The 19626-nt window shown below is 39.6% G+C and overlaps 1 protein-coding gene across 1 annotated transcript in view; it reads right to left on the reverse strand.

Moving 5' to 3' along the window:
- Positions 1-19626, reverse strand: part of drosha (drosha ribonuclease III) — a 113899-nt gene that overhangs the window by 30167 nt on the left and 64106 nt on the right. The window contains exons 24-25 of the mRNA XM_041967612.1: positions 9678-9722; positions 2737-2894 (exon numbers count right to left, since the gene is read on the reverse strand). Of these exons, the coding sequence (XP_041823546.1) occupies positions 2737-2894; positions 9678-9722 (203 nt within the window). The remainder of the gene's footprint in view (positions 1-2736; positions 2895-9677; positions 9723-19626) is intronic.

The raw sequence follows: 19626 nt of genomic DNA on the forward strand, positions 1-19626 counted from the left end.
TATGTGACTGATTTGAGTTTTTTGTTTTTTTTTCTAGCAGCTTTGGGACTACTTCTATTGTTGTTAGATGTATTTCATACAAAAATGTAGCTAAACTTGAGATTAAAGTTGAGGCCTTTATTAGGAACATCAGTCTCTTAAATCTTTTCTGTGTTAAAAGTGCATTCTTTTAGTGTGGTTTCTCCTTATTTGTCTGGCCAATAACATCTTGTTCAGAACCAACAGGTGAAATTGCTAAACCCAGTCTAGCAGTAAAGTTCTCATCCGCAACGTCTTTAAATTTCAACTGTGTCATTTTTTCTGGTTTCTTTTGTTGATTAATAAGACAGCTTCTCTTTTCTGCAATGAGGATTTATGTCTGCTTAAGCAGATGTACTTGAATGAAAAGTAAAAAAAATAAAAAAATTAAAAAATATATATTTTTTTGTATATATTTCCCTCTTGGATAAATAAAGTATTTTTACATTTAATTTTATTCATCCTTGCATAACATGACGAGTATGTGAAATTTTTCATTGTGGAAGCTGGTTTTTTCCTGAAAGTTCACTTTCAGTACCCAAAACTGTTTGCATGTGAGCAATAGCCACAACCGTGTAGAGACATCTGCAGTTATCAACATTCATGTGTTCACTGCCTTAAATAAAATAAATACAAATATATAGAAAATTAAACTGATAACTCATCAAAGGGGATTTGATGTCTATCGAGATTCCATTTTCTAATTTTAACTTTCTAAATCTGCTTGATTAGAACATAAATACTCTAATGTATTCTATTTAAAAAATAAGACAGCTGGAGCTCAGTGGCAGGGAAATTCTTGCAACATCCAACTACTTCGTTGCAAGTGCTTGGGAGCTTCATCTCTTCTTGCCACTGTCTACATGATCAGCTCCTCTCCTACCTTCTTCATCTAGGTCAGGTTGTCCTCCATTTCTTCTCAAAGTGATAGGCCAAAGGCCAGTCTCCATCCCATCTCCTCATCCACAGTCTTCCTTATTGTCTGACCTTCCTTTCCGTTATCTGACCTCGTTCTTCACTCCATCATGACAGCGTGACCTACTTTGGTGTAACCTTTGGTCCTCATGGGCAGCCAATGCTCAGCTACAGCTTTCAAGTCAGCCGGCTCTATTTAGGTCAACCTGCCTTTGGCTACTAATGAGCCAATGAACATAAATTAGCCAAAAAAATATATCAGTTCTGTGCTGCAGGAAAAGTCACCAAAAAAAATCATTGAAATATAAGTGCATTAGTTTAAAAGTTCCACCCTGCATACAGTGAAGTTGCAATAATAAATGCTCAGTCATTAAGTTTGAAAATATTGGTTTCAACCTTGAGTCAGAAAGTCGTCAAAGTAGAGCTCAGTAGGAGACAAACCTCTGGACCTCTAATCAACTTGACTGACCCCGAATGGGGAGAGGTTTGACATTTAAGTGATGGATTAGAGCGCACACAGCAGTGCATTGCATGTGTGAATGTGTGCAAACGACACACACACACACACACACACTGACGCACACTCGCAGGCAGAGCAGTGTCCTTGTGGCAAACCTAAGCAAGCAATTACAGAGTGCAGCCTGCCAATAAGATATCAAACATGCACTCCCAAGGCTAATTTGCTTTAGCTGTCAAACTCACTATTGTGTTGAGTTGTAAAGCTCAGAAGTGAGTTAAGCTTCAATTGCAACATAACCCTCTTATAGTCAGAATCGGAAACACCTCAAATTGGAGTGAACGGTCTCATTAGCTGAAGCAAGGGTTATGAAAATTGCAGTCTTTTAAAATAGTATTCTGAGTAAATGAGGGTAGTATCGCAACATTGCCGTGTTTGTTACCCACAAAGCCGTTTTCTCCCTGATCAATTTTAAGCCATCCCTGTAGAAGTTTGGAACTTTACTGACTATTGAGCAAATGTCATAACAGAGGCAAACAAAGAAGAAAACATATCCAAAGACAGAGCTAAAATGTAATAGCTCTGATGTGAAATGTTGAAATTAGCTGAGAAAAACTGAGCAGAAACCACATGTATTTTCTTTCTGAACATAATATCATATGTAATATAACCAGGCTTAAATAAATCTGCATTAAAGGAAAAAATTAAACAAGACCCCCCCAAAAAAATCACAGGGTAAGCTGAAGAATGGTATAGAAAGAAGTGACTTGGCTGCAACAACTGGAAAAGAAATCAACAACCTTCAGCCGAGGACATCCCATTAAATCAAAACTACATTTCCCATGGTGCAGTGGGGTTATGTCTTTGCAGTTACTGGAATCCTATAGATATGGTGACTTCAGAGCCTCTTGCGAATCTCTTTCTCTCAATGCTACAAAAGCCTAAGATTAGACACGGGGCTAAAAAGCACTGAAAGAAGCCATTTGTCACTCAGATACTTTGAACGTGACATTCAAGATGTCATCTGTTATACAGGCAGCCTTACTGACAGCAGGAGCATGTAGAAGCTGCAGGGAGTAAACATAATGATGAAGTGGAAGGAGGCAGCTGCTGCATTTATGACAGATGCAACTTTTTAAAATGCTTCACACAGAAAACTCCCAGCTTCTCAGATTATATTATACATTATAATGCATCATGCTTCATCTCCTCTGAGGGGAACAACAGAAAAAGGCTGCCTACGTGTAGTGCATCCATGCAAATCACATCTGGCCAACTAGTGGCTCGCTTTGCATTTTAATTGGCTGTAACTCTATTAGCAACAAACAGGCAGCGGAGGTACTCACAGGGTGAGGTGGTTAAACCCAACGGTCCTCAAGGTGAACGCTCTGGCCAATAGGCGTACGTGTGTGAACAAAACTCCGATTGAGTCCTCAAAGCTGGTCAGCTTCTGGAGGACGGGAGATGTCTCAATCAACTGCCTGTCTGTCTGAGGCTCCTGCACCTGAAAAAGTAACACAAAGGAGGTTTAGTGACAAGACAAGGGACTGATCAGGAGCACTGAAAGGATTCCAGTCAGCAGAGACTGGTCATAGAGGTGAAAAGAACTCATCCCAAAGCTGCTCTATTGGATTGAGATCTGTTGACTTTGGAGGTCATTGAAGTCAGTGAACTCATTATGTTCAAGATTAAAAATAAATTGAGATGATCTGAGCTTTGTGACATGGTGCATTATCCTGCTGGAAGTAGCCATCAGAAGATGCTACACTGTGGTCATATAGGGATGGACATGGGCAGCAAACCAAGCCTAGTTGGTACTAGGAAGCCCCAAATGTGCCTTTATCCCCTCACCATTACAACTCCACAAGCAGCCCAAAATGTTGTAACAAAGAAGGATGGATCCATGTTGTCATGTTTCCACCTAATCCAGACCCTACCATCTGAATGTGGCAGCTGAAATGGGGATCTATCAGACCACGTGCTTTTCCATCTTCTATTGTCCAGTGTGTGTGAGTCTGTGTAAATTGTAGCCTCATTTTTCTGTTCTTAGCTGACAGGAAGCACCCGGTGTGGTCTTCTGCTGCTGTAGTCCACCTGCTTCAAGGTTGGACACGTTGTGTGTTCAGACATATTCTGCATAACTTGATTGGAACCAGAGCTTATTTAAGTTCTTGTTGCATTTTGGGCCTGGTAAACATATAATGATTTTTTTAAATCTTATGAGGTATTTTTATCTGGTCAAGACCTCACACGTGAAGATAAAAAAAAAAAAAAAAATCAGTTTTGATCATATTGTGTGTGGTGTACTCAATAATGTAATCACAGAACAACACACACGACGATGCTGTCCCGCAACTCATCTACAGTCTAGTCCTCCGAGCTGGACAAACGTCGAAACGTAGAAGAAGAACCATAGCATCAACCAGCAAAAAATGAAGAAGAAGAAACATAGCAACAACCGGAAAACACAACACACATCACGGAAGGGGACATACAGGACGAGGGAATGATGGTGGTCTTGGGACTATTGTTAACAAAAAAAGCCAGAAGTGAAAAAAATACCAGACTGGCAAAATCAGGACAAAAATCGTTATGTGTGTACCAGGATTTAGTCATCTCCAACCAATCTGCCCTTTCTCCTCTGACCTCAACAAGGCATTTTGGTCCAGACAACTGATGATCACTGAATATTTTCTCCTTTTATTCGGACCATTCTCTGTAAACCCTAGAAATTAGGTTGTGTGAAAATCTTTGTGAAATAGTAAGACTAGTTTATCTGGCACCAAAATCCCCTTTCTTCCATATTCTGATGCTCAGTTTGAATCGCCCAAGTCTACATGACTAAATAACTGAGTTAATGTCAAGAGACTGGCTGATTGGCTATCTATGCTAACAAGCAATTAAAAAGGTGAACCCTAACAAAGTGGCCTGTGAGTGTTTCCAGGCATGCAAAACCAGTTTCTTTGATTAACTGTTTATTTGAGCTACTTGGTGAAGGTAAGTTTAAAACAAACTGTGAAGCATGCTAGCTTAAAATCTTTAAGGTCTAACAGGACTTTGGTGGTTTGAGATTAAAAATAATCAGATGTTGTTTTGGTTCATATATCAACAATAATTAATAAAAATAAAATAGCTTGCAGCCCATTTTCCCTTTTTCCGTTTAATATTAGTTTACAAAATATATAAAACTGTCACACCGATAATGTATTTTTAAGATTCATAGCTACATGTACACCAAAGAAGCAGAAAGAAATAAACTACAAGATTGTTGTTCGTGTCTTTTGTAATATGTTGTGTAATATATGATATGCAAGAGGATTTTTAAGGTTGTGAGAACGAGGTTACTGAAATCTTATTAGACTGAAAAGTCATAAAAATCTATTCCAGCTTAATAGAACTTTGAATGACTGTTTACTTTTATTTCTTTAAAAATGCCTAAACAAATTATGCATTTTTGGTTCCCTACCAAAGATGCATCTATTTTTCTCCAAGATCTTGTACGGATCAGAGAGACGAGGAAGTCTTCTTTCCAAAGTTTTAAATACATTTTCAGATGCACCTGAAAAATCCTCAGTGATGTAACCCGGTGTCCTCGGGTGTTTCCGTTCTTTCAACATCAGCCACAGTCTCTCAGGTGACGTTTCCACTGGTGACCAGCTTGCTGTGTGTATTCATGTGGCACGTGCCAATGCCAATGGATCTCTCTGGATCCAGAGCCATCTCACAAATGTCTGTGCTACTTTAGTGATGCTCTTGATGGCTCTATTCCTTACTCCTCCTGTTATGCCCAACACAACGAGGGATCTGTGGAGTGAGTGACCCACAGATCCTCTACAACCTACATCAATGGGCAAGCACTTTGTCCTGCAGCCCTGTTCTTGACAGTCTAACACCAGAAGCTAATATTTGGTCCTTTTCCTCTCAGTGCTTCCCACAGGTGATTCTTCCATGGCACTATCATCTTCATGAAAATGACCTTGTCGCTCATAGATTCTTAATAAGGTTAAAGGCCCTGACTCTGTGGTAGCAAACCCATGTGTGAAAATGAATTACTATGCTCTCTCCTTCACAATTTGAACCCCATGAATCATGGCTGTGCGCCACCTTGGGAGTATTAACACAGGATTAGAAGATGACAGATGGAAAAATAAATCTTTCTGGATATTCAGGTAGTCAAGCTTTAAGTATTAAAATAACTCTAGATCTGAACACTTCCCCCCACATGTTGATTGCAGCACTTGGTCCACCGCACTTCTGACCCTGATGCCTGGACTCATCAGACCACATGACCTTTTGCCACTGCTCCAGACTCCAGTCATTACACTCTCTAAGTAAATGAAGCTGAATTGGAGTTTGATCGTGATCCCGATTTTGGTTGTCCACGATATTTACATTAAAAATGTGAGCTCTGCTGCATGCATCTCTGATCACACACATTCTCAACCAGAAGTCTGCCAACCACCAGGGGGCGAACGCAAGGCCAAAGCTTCATTAAGCTGCCTAAATAACAAGGGCGCATACCTTTTACAGTCTGCAGCTGGTTGTCAGTGATGCCAACTTAGCGACTTTGCCGCTATATTTAGCGAGTTTTCACTCATCTCTAGCGACTTTTTCCCAAAAAAGCGACTAGCGACAAATCTAGCAATTTTTTCTGGTGATATTGGAGACTTTTGGAGACTGACGTGAGCGTATAGTTTGCTCTTCAATGAGGAGTGGGCGCAGTGCAGACCCCTCCCCCATCCAAAAGCACTCAGAGGAGGCTTGTTCCTCAAGCGGCAGAGCTGCACTCAGAGCAGGAGATGATCGCCTCTGCTTTATGACCAGGCTAAAAATTAAACGTACAAAGCTGCTGCTGGCTTACAGTCAGATAGTAATGTTTATTAGTGAAGAGTGTGGACATAAATATTCAAAAAGTTAAAAGTGTGACATGTTGCAGAACCTAATAAAAAAACAAATTACACTTAATAAATGTAAACTTAAAAAACAAAGAAAATATTGACTGAAGAATAAAATTTTTCTATATTTTTGCTGTTCTAAACATTTTTAGGTTGTCTTCATCAACTTCTGCCTTTCTCACGACATCCCTCTCCACGGTAGCATCCATTACAACTATATCTACTAGTGATGGGATGTTCAGCTCTTTTCAGAGAGCCGGCTCTTTTTGGCATCTTTTGTATTTACATTAACTTCTCAAAAATAAATGGTAAATGTATTTTTGCATTATTTATCATCTATTCTAATTTAAAGTTTAATTTTTCAAAAATGGTTGCCACATCGTTTGTTTATAATTGGTGCAATAAAAATACATGTTTTTCCAAACACGGTGAATGATTGTGATTAATAATCGTGATTCCAATATTTATCAAAATAATTGTGATTATTATTTTGGCCATAATCGTGCAGCCTTAACATGGAGCACACCCATGGCAGTCCTCAAACCCCAGAGAATCCTTTCATAACAAACCCCAATTTAATTATCACAATCACAAAAATGATGATTTGACCAGATCGCACAGCTCCAGTAAAAATGTCTTTCCAGTAAAGACCAGTGAAATTACAAGCATCACTGAACTCCAATGAAACAAAAACATGCTTGCTGGATAATGCGAACCTCTACACTTTATCTGCTTCAGGGCCTGTTTAAAATGTGTATTTTTTTTTTCAGTCTCAAAACAAACTCAGATGATCTGCAGCAGATGGAATCTCAAACAGCTCTCCTTTTCCGCTTCTAAATCTGGCATGTCCTACAGTCAATTAATATCTCTGGTGACTCAGTTGTACTGTAAATCTGTGCACTTGTTTATAAACGGGGCATATCAGAGACTACTTACATTGTGACTTTGATGAGATTTGAAAGAATGGTTTCTGAATGCAAAAACACCCCACTGTGGATTAAGCTTTAAACGTTAGCTCGAGGGCTTGGTGAGTTCAGAGGTGCATGGGTTTAGCAAAAGCATGCCGCTCTCTTTAACCAAAATATTTGCTCATGACTCTGCTCATTAGAAGAAGAAATGATATGCGAAGAAAATAAGTGCATGCATGTTTGTTGAATCAAGAGATATCCTTTTGGGTGCATTAATTAGGCTGCTGGAATCATCTAATTGGTCTCTGTGTGGTGCAACTGCTGGCTTGACCAACAGAAAATAAAAACACAGTAATTTCATGTGGATGTTCAAAGAGAACTAAAGCAGATTCAGTTGACCTTGTTAGGCTGATGTAGACTGTATAGATCCCCGAAAGTAAAAAGAAAGACCACATTCAAGGCTCTCCAGGGAAAGATTGCCACTTTCTTAATTTTCTCAGCATTTTCTTTGTCAGAGCTTTCATGAAGCAATGACAAGTAAACAGCCATTTCAAAGTCTCCCATGTCAAGCCAGAGCACAGAGCAGAGATGTGTTTTTAAACTCAGTATTTTAATTGGAGCGCTGCCGGTAATGTCATGGCTCCATCTTCCAGTATGTTCTGAGAAACACTTCATTCCGGTTTCTCTTTTTTTTCCTCTCTCTCTCTCTTTCTCTGTTAATTAACGAAAGGCGCTTAAATGTTATGAATCACAACTAACGACATCTGACGAGTTCAGCACTCACAGGCACTAGCTATCCTTCAGGGGGAATGGCCAGCAGCAAGGCTTCAAACGACGTGAAGAGAGAGCGAAAAAAAATCAACAGAAGCCATGAAAAAATAAATAAAGAAAAGAAAAAATCTTTGAAACAGCTTCAAAGCATTACTTTCAGCTAAGTCCAGACAGAGAGCAGAATCAGAGCCGAGGCCCAAAAAGCTTGACATTCATGCGCCTCCACTCTCAACGTAAATGACGTTCTGGTAAATTATCCTGGAGAGCTGGGGGTGATGATGCGCTGGTGAAAATCAAGCGAACACGAAAGACATGAAGAGGTGCCTGTAAACCATGAGGAGCTCTGCATCGCGCTGTAGGGCATGTCGGTGGTAAGGCTAATGTATGCATGTATGCCAAAGATTTGTGTACGCGTAATTACACACGCCATGGCGAGCTGCCAGTGCCGTCAGCTCAAACCTCATTAGGGTAGCTCCTCTTTCACCTTCATTTCTTCATCTTCAACTTGATCGTGAAGGGAATTAGGCTGCACCTTGTTACATTTCAGCAACCATTTTGGGTGTGATGTTCAAACTCTTGGGGGGTGTTCACAAATTATAGAGTAAATAAATAAATGATGAAGCCCAAGATGTTTTTCTCTCATGTAAAACGGCAAAGATTATATCATCACAAGCCAAAAGGTCAGAGCGCCATCCAGCTACCACGAGGTTGGCACATTTTAACAGGAGATACCCCCCCTGGAAGGGGACCACCCAGAGGAAAACCTCAGCCACAAGCAGTGTGTGGTAATGAGCCTGCATCTCTGAAGCAGTTAATGACTGCTCATGCACCACACTGTGGAGGTACCCCACGCACCACAGAGTGGTTGCAGGGCTGACACCGGGGCTCCACCCTGACCGTGGTACCCACTGCTGGGGTCTGATCTGTGGAACTCCCCTGGAAACCTGACAACAGCTAGTTTAGCCTGAGCCCATATTGCTACTGCAATGTTTGGGGGATGAGAAATAAAAAAATAAAAAAAAAAGAGGGGGCAAAGATGTTCAGAAACAGAAAAGCATAAATGTTTATGCATAAACACAACACAACAACATTTAAGACGGAAAGAATAACATGCTCAAACACGAGCATATGCACAAAGAGATACTTTCTCCTCACAAACACATCAGAGAGAAGGATGCCTGACGGTCCCTGGGGGCCTCATGTGATTTGGGACTGTAATCCTGTTATGGCATCTTTGATCTCTTCCTCCAGATCCTAATTTCAAACAAACACTGTTGACAGCATTCAGTGTTTCTGAGTAGATCATGCAACCCAAAGAGCAGCACAGAGAGCAAAGAAAGAGTTAAAAAGAAAAAAAGGGAAAAACAAACCAAAAAAAAGATGATGAAAAAGAAGACTATAAGGAAAATAGCGAAGAAGAAGAGAGAAGGAGTAAATGGAAATGGGGTTTAGCATTTTGACCAAAATGAAGCAAGACCATGAAAGCAACACAATAAGGCTACTGGGGTTTCATGACCGTTATTAAGAAATAAGTCATTCTCAAAAAAATAACAACATGCCATCTCTGTTACCAATACACAGAAAAATAAATAAACATTTATGCAGGGAAGCTTCAAAGATGGGGAGTGATTGTGTGATTTGAGCATGAGCTGAGTTTTAATGAGAGGCACCAGACAAAATAAACATGAATAATGAAAAAACATCTCAACCAACCTGCAGGGGGTGTGATGGGTAGTTGAGCCAGACCTCCCGCAGGTCCTGTGGAGACGAAAAAAAAAAAAAAACACAAAACAACAGTCAGAAGAAATTCCTGCATCTCCGACTGGCATGGGGTCATTAAAGTTGATAAAGATGGCTAACAAGACTTTGTACCTGACTAAAACACTTGTAACTGAGGCAACAATCGCTTAGCTTCTCCTATATGGAATAACATTTCAATCAATGCTAAAAATCAACAAATACGGAAATAAAATGTGAAAACAAAATAAAGAAATACACTTGTGAAATGAGAAAATATTAACCCTCTGATGCATGAATTATTAAAGCCTTGGTCAAGATTGTTTTCTGAAGTGTTTTTTTTTTTCCTCAAGACATTTTTTCATAAAGTTACAAACATGTCCACTCCAGTGGACTACATGTGCCTGAGCACTCAACTTAAAACACTGTAAACTTACTGTAAAAGTGAACTAACTTGTGTTCTATTGTAAATATACAAACACGTTTTCTTTTCATACTTTTCATACAGCTATAGTTTGTCTCAGAGCAGCAGCTATGTTCTGCCCGGTGTGATCTGGAAAAAATTAGCCTGGAGATATTTTTCTTTTCATGTTGATATCAGAGTCAATAAAATGTAGCGCAACAATTATATACCGCTCTATGAAGCCCTCATCACCCACCATCCAGGGCAGGAGAGATACTCGACTGACATGGAGATGAGATGGCAGCGATATCGTTTTTCCAAAGTGTTGATGAGGTTCTTAAATTAAATGTTAACTGAGAAAAAAGTTTGGTTTGTTTATACAGTTTGTTGTCTCTCTGTGTCTCTGGGAGCAGGTGGATTATTTAGTCACGACTCACAAAAACTGAACATTTTTCTATTTTGTTGTGCCACGTCGCAAGTCCCATGTGCACGTCTATGTGAACGAGCGCAACAGTCCACATGCACGAATTTCGCCTGTCACTTGGCTGGAGGAGGGCAGCGATTTTCGCCTCATCGCGCAAATTCCATGATGGAGAAGGAGGGATGTTGCCTCCTGTGTGTCCAGCAATTAACTGGCGAGGTGTTTGCAAGTCGCGCTGAATAAAACTTAAGCAGTCTGTGGGAGTGGGCTGTGGGAGGAGTCTGGACCAGGGCGCTGCAATGCCATCTGCGCTCGATTACAACTGAAAACAGCACAAGAGAAAACTGCAAAGAACAAAAATAACCAGATCATTTAATTTTTCTGATCGTTGAAAACCCAGGTCGTAATTATGATTAAAATTTGATTAATCGCCCAGCCCTACTATCTTTGTGAACTGGAAAACCAAAAATAATCTAGGCATTCAGCAATTTAGGAACCTCTTTCTAGGCCACATCAGTAATGAGACAATGTCTGCCTCCTCAAAGAACCAGTTAGCTAAATTTCATTCCCTCTGGTCCCCTGTGATTATCTACATCACTTAGTATAGGTGAAATATTGTGACCTCGTTGCTTTGGGGGTTGGAGATTGGTGGTGGGGATCTGGACAGCTCCGTGTCTGGGAGGGTCTGCGGATGGGTTTGCCTCTTGACAATGGGGTATGGCCACTGGTGGGGCCTGGGTCGGTGGGAGTTGGCCCTTGGCTGGGTGGCTGTACTGTTCTGGGGTGGGCTGGGTGGAGGTTGTGGGCTCTGGTGCCTGGGGATAGCCACCTCTTTTGGGGGTGGAGGGGTCGGTTAGTACCGGGGGTTTGGGGCCTGCCCAGATGTCCTGCCACGGGGTGGGCTGGTGCATGCTCTAGTATCAGGGCTGCCTCTAGGCCCTTGGGGCTTGGGGCCCTTTGCTCTGGCCGCCCTGGATGGCCGGTGCCTGGCGGGGCCGACGGCTGCCAATCTTGGGCCGCTGGGGTTTGTGCCTCGTGACTGCGGGGGGCTCTGGCTGGGGCCTTCCTCTGCTGCCCTTGGGGTGGTTCTGGGGTAGCCTTTGTATTAGGGTGGCTTGGGTTCGTGTTGATCGCCTGGGTCTCTAGGGTGCCCTGGTCTGCCTCTAGCCTCCATGGAGGCGTGGTCAGATTTGCACGATCTGTTGTATCTTTGTACAGGTGTAGCAGTTGGTTGTCTGGTGTTAGGTTGGATTGAAGGGTTGTTGCCTCTATCTACTGTATCTTTGTCTTGTATTCCTTTATTCCACTTTCCTTTTTACTTCTCTCCATTACTGCCCTGTTTTTTCTGTCCCCTCCGGCCAGGTCCAACAAGATTACATAAATTCCATAATACCAAATAAATAAGATAAAACAATATATTTAAACAAATAAAGCAATAAAAATGAGATTATTAAGAGGAGCCTTAAATAATATTAAGCCCCATAAAGCTCTTCTTGGCAAAGCAAATTTGTTCAGCACAACACAGCAGCCAGACCATCCTTCTGTTTGCTACAATGCTGGACAGGACAAGTTAAAAGAAGAAGAAAAAAAAAAAAAGAATCATTCATTTAACAAGTACTTTTTTTTTTTTAGGAATGCACTAATGTCAGTATCGGTTATCGGCCCTAAACCATGTGTGTTAACTCAGTATTCATAAAAAAGCATTCTGATACGACATAACTCTATAGAAATATAAAAAAGATGGGGTGTCAAAACACATTAAAACTCTGAATTTGTATTTTTTCCTTAGTAAAAGGGAGCTGATTATGGCCATAGAGGTGCTTTGTCAAAACTGTGAACTGAATCCACTGAAAAAAATACTTTATACTTCTTATTTATGAAGATTCTACATTTATTTTTAAGCCTTACACTTCAATGATGGCTGCAGGATGACCCATTTATCACACAGTTAACCACTGAGTCATCACATCAGACATCCTGCTCCACATTCCCTGTAACAGGATTCATTAGAACTCATATCAAGACGTTGTATAGGCAAGCACTCAAAAGTAAGTTCTTGTTCTTAGTTTGAAAAAATGTGGTATCGGTACATCCCTAACTTTATTTACTTGATATGTCGCAGGATTTATTTCAGAGCTCAATTTCTGTGCAATTTAAATTGCACAGTTATTCATTTTAAACAAAAATGTTTAACATTAAATATTATTTTCTCCTATTAAAATATCGGTCTGAGTAAAATCAAAGTTTCCGAACTAGTGTTACTCTGTCTATGCAATAGTAAGAAAGTTAGTTTTCATTTACATACCAACAAATCTCCTGGCAATAATATACTAAATTGAATTTAACTGTAATAAAACTGAATGTTATCTTTATTCAACTTGACAAATTTGTAGTAAAAAAACAAAAACATGCATCTAAATGATGGAAAAATGCTCATGATCAGGTCATAAGGCTTCTAATTTGGACTTACTAGTTGTAACAACCCCTTTATATGTCACGCTTTCATTTCATATGTTGTTAACAAATTTATGCATGTTAGTTCCTCAAAATCAAGTCATTATATTAGTGGTAATTTAACAAGAAACACAGCTGTAAGACCTTATTTTTTAGCCACAGTAAATTACTTTTAACCAATATCAGAGGCAGTAGTTCTAATCCTTAACAATGACAATATTTAAGTGAGTAATTTCCTGGAAAACAAGAAAATGTTGACTCGACTTTATGCTTTATCAAAAACTGGAATGTCAAGAGGGCTGACGCTGAACAGTGGGCACCAACTGATGAGGCCTGTGGACCTGACCAGTCAGAGTAGACTTGAGTTTTCCAGAGGGCAATGGCCACACTTGATCCTTTTAATACAGGAAACAAGTAAATTTGCAGAAGCAAACGGCCCTCAGTCAGCTCCTTCATGGATACTTTTATAATAAATGTCTGCTTTATGGGAGCAGAAACCAAATGAAAGAAAGAAAAACTGCTATACTGGACGATTGAAGTACTTTACAATGTCATCAAGAAGCCCAGCATGGAGCAATGAAATAACTAAATGAGTTGGTGCCCCATTTTCAAACCCTGTCAGGTCTCTATATTGACCACCTGCTGTGGAATTGGTGAAAACAATATGATGTGGACTTGAGAAGGTGATACAGGTTGTTGTGAGCATATTTTTCAGGGGTGTGTTGTCTCTGGATACAAACATTCAAATTTGTCTAAAATATTTTTAATATATGTATATTTTTAATAATATTTTCAACAGGTTTCGTCAACCCTGTCCTGAGGTAACTACACAAGCTTAAGACAGAGGTTGAACAGAGGAAGAGTGAAAGGTGGATTCTAAGTTGTTGCCAAGGACAACGCCAGCCAGAGGGAGCTTTGGGCCTCGTGTCTAATATTGGATGAGTCCTTGTGGTGATAGAGCAATGGAGAGGGTCTCTGAAGTAAAGTATCACTCAGGTGTCTAAAAGGTTTAGGGAGATAAACCTATAAAATGCAGTGTTAGCCCACTGGGGCGGTTGTGTGTGGTCAGCGGCATCAAATGAGTGTCTCATTCTTTAAACCCAACCTGCTGGCAACCCATCGCCTTGAGCAGCCAATAAAAAATGTATGACTTTGATCAATATGTTTGAGTAAATGTTTCCACTTGGTTGCTTGAATCCAAGTCTGAGACTTGAGTTGGAAAGCACTAAGTACATAGCAGGAATCAAATCAACACTACACTTGCTTGTAAAAACATGAGTTGCTGGCTGTGGAGATCACTTAAATGATGTCAATAGCACTGGCTAATGGATCGAGTGTTTTTACAGTGATGTTGCAATCACACAATTTGCTCTCAAATACACATAAGAATGATGCATCTAAAACAGCATGGACATGCAGGCAAGTACAAAACGAAAAGGACAAGATAAGAGGAAGCAGTGGAAAGAGAAAAACAAAGAGAGAACTGAAGTACACAGAAGTAGCATCGGCTTGTGTTCAAGGCTTATGATTAAAATCCATCCACAGGGCGCACGCGATCCACCCACATGCTGTATATAGACCTGAACAGCTAATGTTTCAATTACAGCCACTCTAAAGACAAGGCAGACAATGATTAAGCCAGCATCGAGTGGGGATTTAAGAATAACATTTTTTTTCTTCCTATTCCCTTTATATTTCCAAGCACAAAACAGGTATAATTACTGGGGGTACAAATTGACATGTGCATCAGCTGAATCACACCCATTTGGAGTATATAACTCTGGTGCTATAAACAGTGCAGAAAGGGGAAAAAAAAGAAAAAAAAAGAAACAACTCCAAACATTACTTGGTTGTCAAATGTTTACCTATAATGAGAGCTGAAATTAAAATCAAAATGAAAGGCAGCTTGGTGAAATTGCTTGTGATCTCATTTTTAAGATGGTCTTCCATTAGACCTGCCCTTCCCTAAAGGGAATCAAGACGCAAACTCACTGTTATAGATACTCAAGTCTCACAGGCCAATCACAAGCACTATACCCTCCATGCACACACAGACACTCTATGTCCAACAACCCCAGGGATTGTAGGCCATCTGTGATTAGAGCATGATGGTGTTCTTCTCTGGCAAGGTCCAGTGCTCCCTGACAAATTGGTCTTTTCTGCCAATCAATCCATCAAAAGGTGTTACTGCAGCATAGAGATCGACAGAAGATAGCATAGCTGATCAATATCAACATAAAAGCAGCCCAAAACAGAGGCTTCAGTCAGTCAATTGTTCAGGACAAATAAGTAGAAAACTGATCCTTTAGTAAAGTTTTTCTCACAATTTATAGACGAGGTGAAGACAGGAGATTTTACAGTTACTGCAATCATTACTGCAAATGTGAATGGACAATTGCCTGTGAGTGAACAAATACATTAATTTTATGAGATATTAGCAAACCAAGGACACAGTGAAAAAGGCACACAATCCTATTCACACACTGGAAAGATTAGCGAGAGCTGTTACAGGAAAAAGTGTACAAACGGAACATGGAGTGATGGGGAAAATTGAAAAGTTTACAAGGTTAAGAGAAAAGATGAATAAAGTGTATTTCTGCAATTGCTGTAATAACTGTAGTCATTTATTTTATATAAAGAGTCCAGCCTGCATTTCAGTAATAAACTCACTAAGTGCTTCAGTAATAAATTTAGTAATAAACTTACTAAAATAAACTAATAACTAAAATAAACTACTTAAAATAAACTAAAGAAAGAGCGGTTACAGCTGAAGCAAGCCAGAGAATAAGCCTTTATATGGAGGGAATTATCAGCCCTTCACCTGTGCCACCTTAGCCCCATTTTCACCAACGGGTGCAAGTCGGGATGCATTTTTTTGCGTTTCCACATACGAAAACTGTGAAGGGTACCCTAGTATCCGACCGACCCATCCTACTTTTATGGGACCCTTTCTTTGGGGTACCAATCCAATATTTTCGATCCAAAAGGGTGGGGCTTAACTGTTACCCATTGATTAGCTAAAAAAAAAGTCACTTCCCGTGCGACCTGGCATAATAATGACGCATGAATGGGTCTTTGTTTAGAGCAACATGTTTTCTTTTTGTTGATTAAATCTCCACTTAAAATAACGTTACGAAGCACTGCCAGGAATAAAGAACTCAAAATGTTGGATGATCGTTATTCTCTTCCTTCGTTTCTGGGTCGTGTTTTGGTTATACTTTAAGGAAGCCGTTGCGCTGTGATGGCATCTTGCTATTACGCAGCTGAGGCATCTATTGCTATCCAGCTGATACTCCGCCTCTCAGGTAAGGTTACGATTGGCTGAGGTAATGTAACGAGATTACAGTTTCTATACATCGAATGTAAGTGACTATAAGTCGCAGGACCTGCCAATCTATGGAAAACCGTGTGACTAATATAGTACTTTAAACCCTTTAGTAAGACTGAATGAAGACAGTTGAAGAAATCTTAAGATGGATGATCTAATTTTGTTGGTAATTGTTTGGTATCTGGTTTCTTCAGATGGCTGATAGTTCCCAGGATAAAATACAATATATAATGAAGTACGTTTAAGCTAATTTCCTAAGTATTTAAAGAATCTGAAGAGCTCTTGTCTAAGCTCAACATTACCAAATTAATTACCAAAATAAATTCTCAAACACAAAAAGTCAGACTTTACAAAGCTGTCATAACAGAATATTGAGTTGACAGTGAGATTTGAAGTCTAATCGGTAAAAATGGAGCAAAAAGAACACTGTGTTTGGTGCACTGTGGTTATTTTTCATAATTTCCATCTGCTTATATTGGCACAAATCTGATTCAATACCTCAATGGACTGCACCTGGTTGTTAGAAATGTAAGAAAAGGGCTGCAATGCTGTATCACCAAAAGTCATTGCCTCAGCACCATGGTGATAGTCTTAGTTGTCACAGCAACCTTTGCTGAATTTGGTGTGTTGAGTGTATGCCTGTGTGGTGTTAATAAAGTCCAACAGATTAGCCCATGGGCAACTAGAGAGATCATTATGATGATTGCTCCTAAAAGAGGTGCTTCCCTCAGGACAGCACAGTCGCATCAACATCTTTTCCCTGCAATATTGCGCTGCTGTTGAGTCCAGGTTGGGAGCAATTGAGCAGTTTCCCCTAAAGAAGATGCTTCCTGCCTCTCTGCTGATACTTTAATAACCTCCCCAGTAATGTCATTAGCGAATTAGCATCTATTGTCTCCTCCAGGCTTCTGTGTGCAATGATGCTAGATTCCATCCGAGGCAAGAGCCCTGTTGTTTGGGAACCAGTGCCAGCAAAGGTGAAAAACAAGGGGACGAAAATAACAGTTTCGCTTCAGCTAAGAATGCCATACCAATTAGGGAATAGCAGAGGGAGTGAAAGAAAAAACTGTGAGGACTTTTTTTTTGTCTGACTAAATCTTGAGGTGGAAATTACATGCATGCTTTGTTTTAGGTAGCTGGAGCTGAAATTTTACCCCCGGAGTTGTGACACTTTTGTTTCGACTTGTCATAAAAAGGGCAAAGTGAAACATCTGTGAGGGTAATAACATCCTGGAGTGCTCAAGGGAGGAAAGAATGCAAAGGAGACATGGAGAAAATAAGAGGGAGCATAAAAGAACCACCAGACAGCATCCTTTTGTGTGGTTGGAGGGTATGGGGCCTGATCAGCCATGTGTGAATGGAATACCTTACCGGCAAATGGGAACGATGAAAACCTTCTACGGTGTGATAGAAAGAAATGTAGTGTGCTTCAGTTTTGCACTGTATCTCATTAGTTTAGTAATGTGCTGTGTAAAGACTCATTCTGACATGTTTTATTTGAAAGAAGGATCTGAGTAGTTTTGCAGATTTTACTCTCTCTGCCTGTCTATGTCAGGCCTGCTGCATAGCTCCCCCCCCCCAACAAACCCATCATACCACAACGGCTGGTGTTTGGCTTTCTGGTCTTTGTCCATCTGCCTTATCTTAGCTCTCTACAACAGAGCAGCCATCAGGAGGATTCAGCAGGAGGGTGACAAGAAATGCCATTTTAATCTTCCATCAAAATGTTTGAAAACTTTCAAAGTTGTAAATTACAACTTCTCTTCTGTATTTTAGTCAGATTCATCCAAGTGTATCTCACTATTTTTTGCCTGAAAGCCATCATGCATTTCTTTCACAAGCCAATACCTTTTTTTCTCTTTAATTTTTGTTTTCATTTTTTAAAAACGATGTTTATAACAGGTAACCTTGAACCCCAACGCTAGCTAACATTCAGACTGAAAATGGCTGTTTAGGTAGTTCTGATTCACACATTTACAAAAAGAAATAAATAAAAAAAATATAATAATTGAGCTTTTTTTTTTTTTACGAACACAAAAAAACCCAAAATTAAGTCAGTGACTGGTTTGTTTATTTTGAGCTACTGTAGGAGAATGGTGGTAAAACATAGCTGACAGCAGCAACAAAAATACAACTATTCATAATTTAACATGAATCTTCACTGACAGTAATTATTAAAACATTTAAAAAAAAGCTTGAAAATGCTGTAAAATGCTGATGGAATAGGAAGGAGAGATATTTCTCAGTTTATTTTATTTTCATTAGTTCACTAATAAATCCAAAACAGGATCTAAAAATTATGCCCCACAAAGACAGTTCTTAATTACTTAGCTCTATTGTTTCTTTGAGATTCAGTAGCTCTATATTTTCCCAGCAAAATACTTTGCTTGATTTAGCAATTTTAGTTTTACATATTTGGCACTTTTAAAACTTCGGTGCAACCGTAAGTGGTTTTGTGAGCCTCCTCTCTTGAGAATCCACCTCCTAGTTTGGATTTATGAGGTAAATGCCCTCTCAAACTTTTAAGGTTGATCTTTAAACTTTCCTGTTTGATAAAGGTTGCAGAAAGGGCTGGGTCAGGAGACTCAGGCTCATCTTCATCGCTTCATTGCTGCTGCCAGACTGCTTAGCGTACAAACATGATTGTGCTCTTATCACTAGCTGTTTTTTTTTTTTATTATTTCATCAGCTAGTAAAGCAATTTGAAAGCTGTCTTTTTTTTTTTAAAAAAGACACAAATAAGACATGTGACTCAGATACTTCCAATAGCTCAACAGAGATCAAAGTCAGTCAAGCTTGACAAAAAAAAAAAAAAAAAACTGTTGAGAAGAGACATTCAATTTCAATTAGGTGTGTTGGAGCAGGGAAACATCTAAAACAGCTTTCAGGAACCGGAGGTGGACACTTCTGAACTACTGTATGAAGTGAACAAAAAAGGTTTTGTAGTGTCACCAGACGGTATGGCTGTAATTCAGTAGAATAAGTAGTGTTCTAATCAAAGCATCAAAGCAGACAAAATGAACTAGTGTGAAAAAATTGTGGTAGCTCTTCCATTATATTCTTTGGGAATATCAGGGATATTTTGTCATATCTGGGAATGCAGCGGTTATTCGGTGTCAACTGTTTAGCCAACTTAGAACTCAAATAGCTGGTCAGTCAAATAATTTTTTTAATTGTTGCCAAGTCATGACTGGAAAAGTTGTTTCCATTTCTGTTAATGCACATCAAGTATTGCAGAAACATGAAATAATCAGTGGAAGCCCTGCTGCCAATATATTCCATTTTAGCTTCACAAGATATCCAATTTTAGATATGGAGA

Source organism: Melanotaenia boesemani, chromosome 18 (genome assembly GCF_017639745.1).
Source record: "Melanotaenia boesemani isolate fMelBoe1 chromosome 18, fMelBoe1.pri, whole genome shotgun sequence".
Lineage (NCBI taxonomy): Eukaryota > Metazoa > Chordata > Actinopteri > Atheriniformes > Melanotaeniidae > Melanotaenia > Melanotaenia boesemani.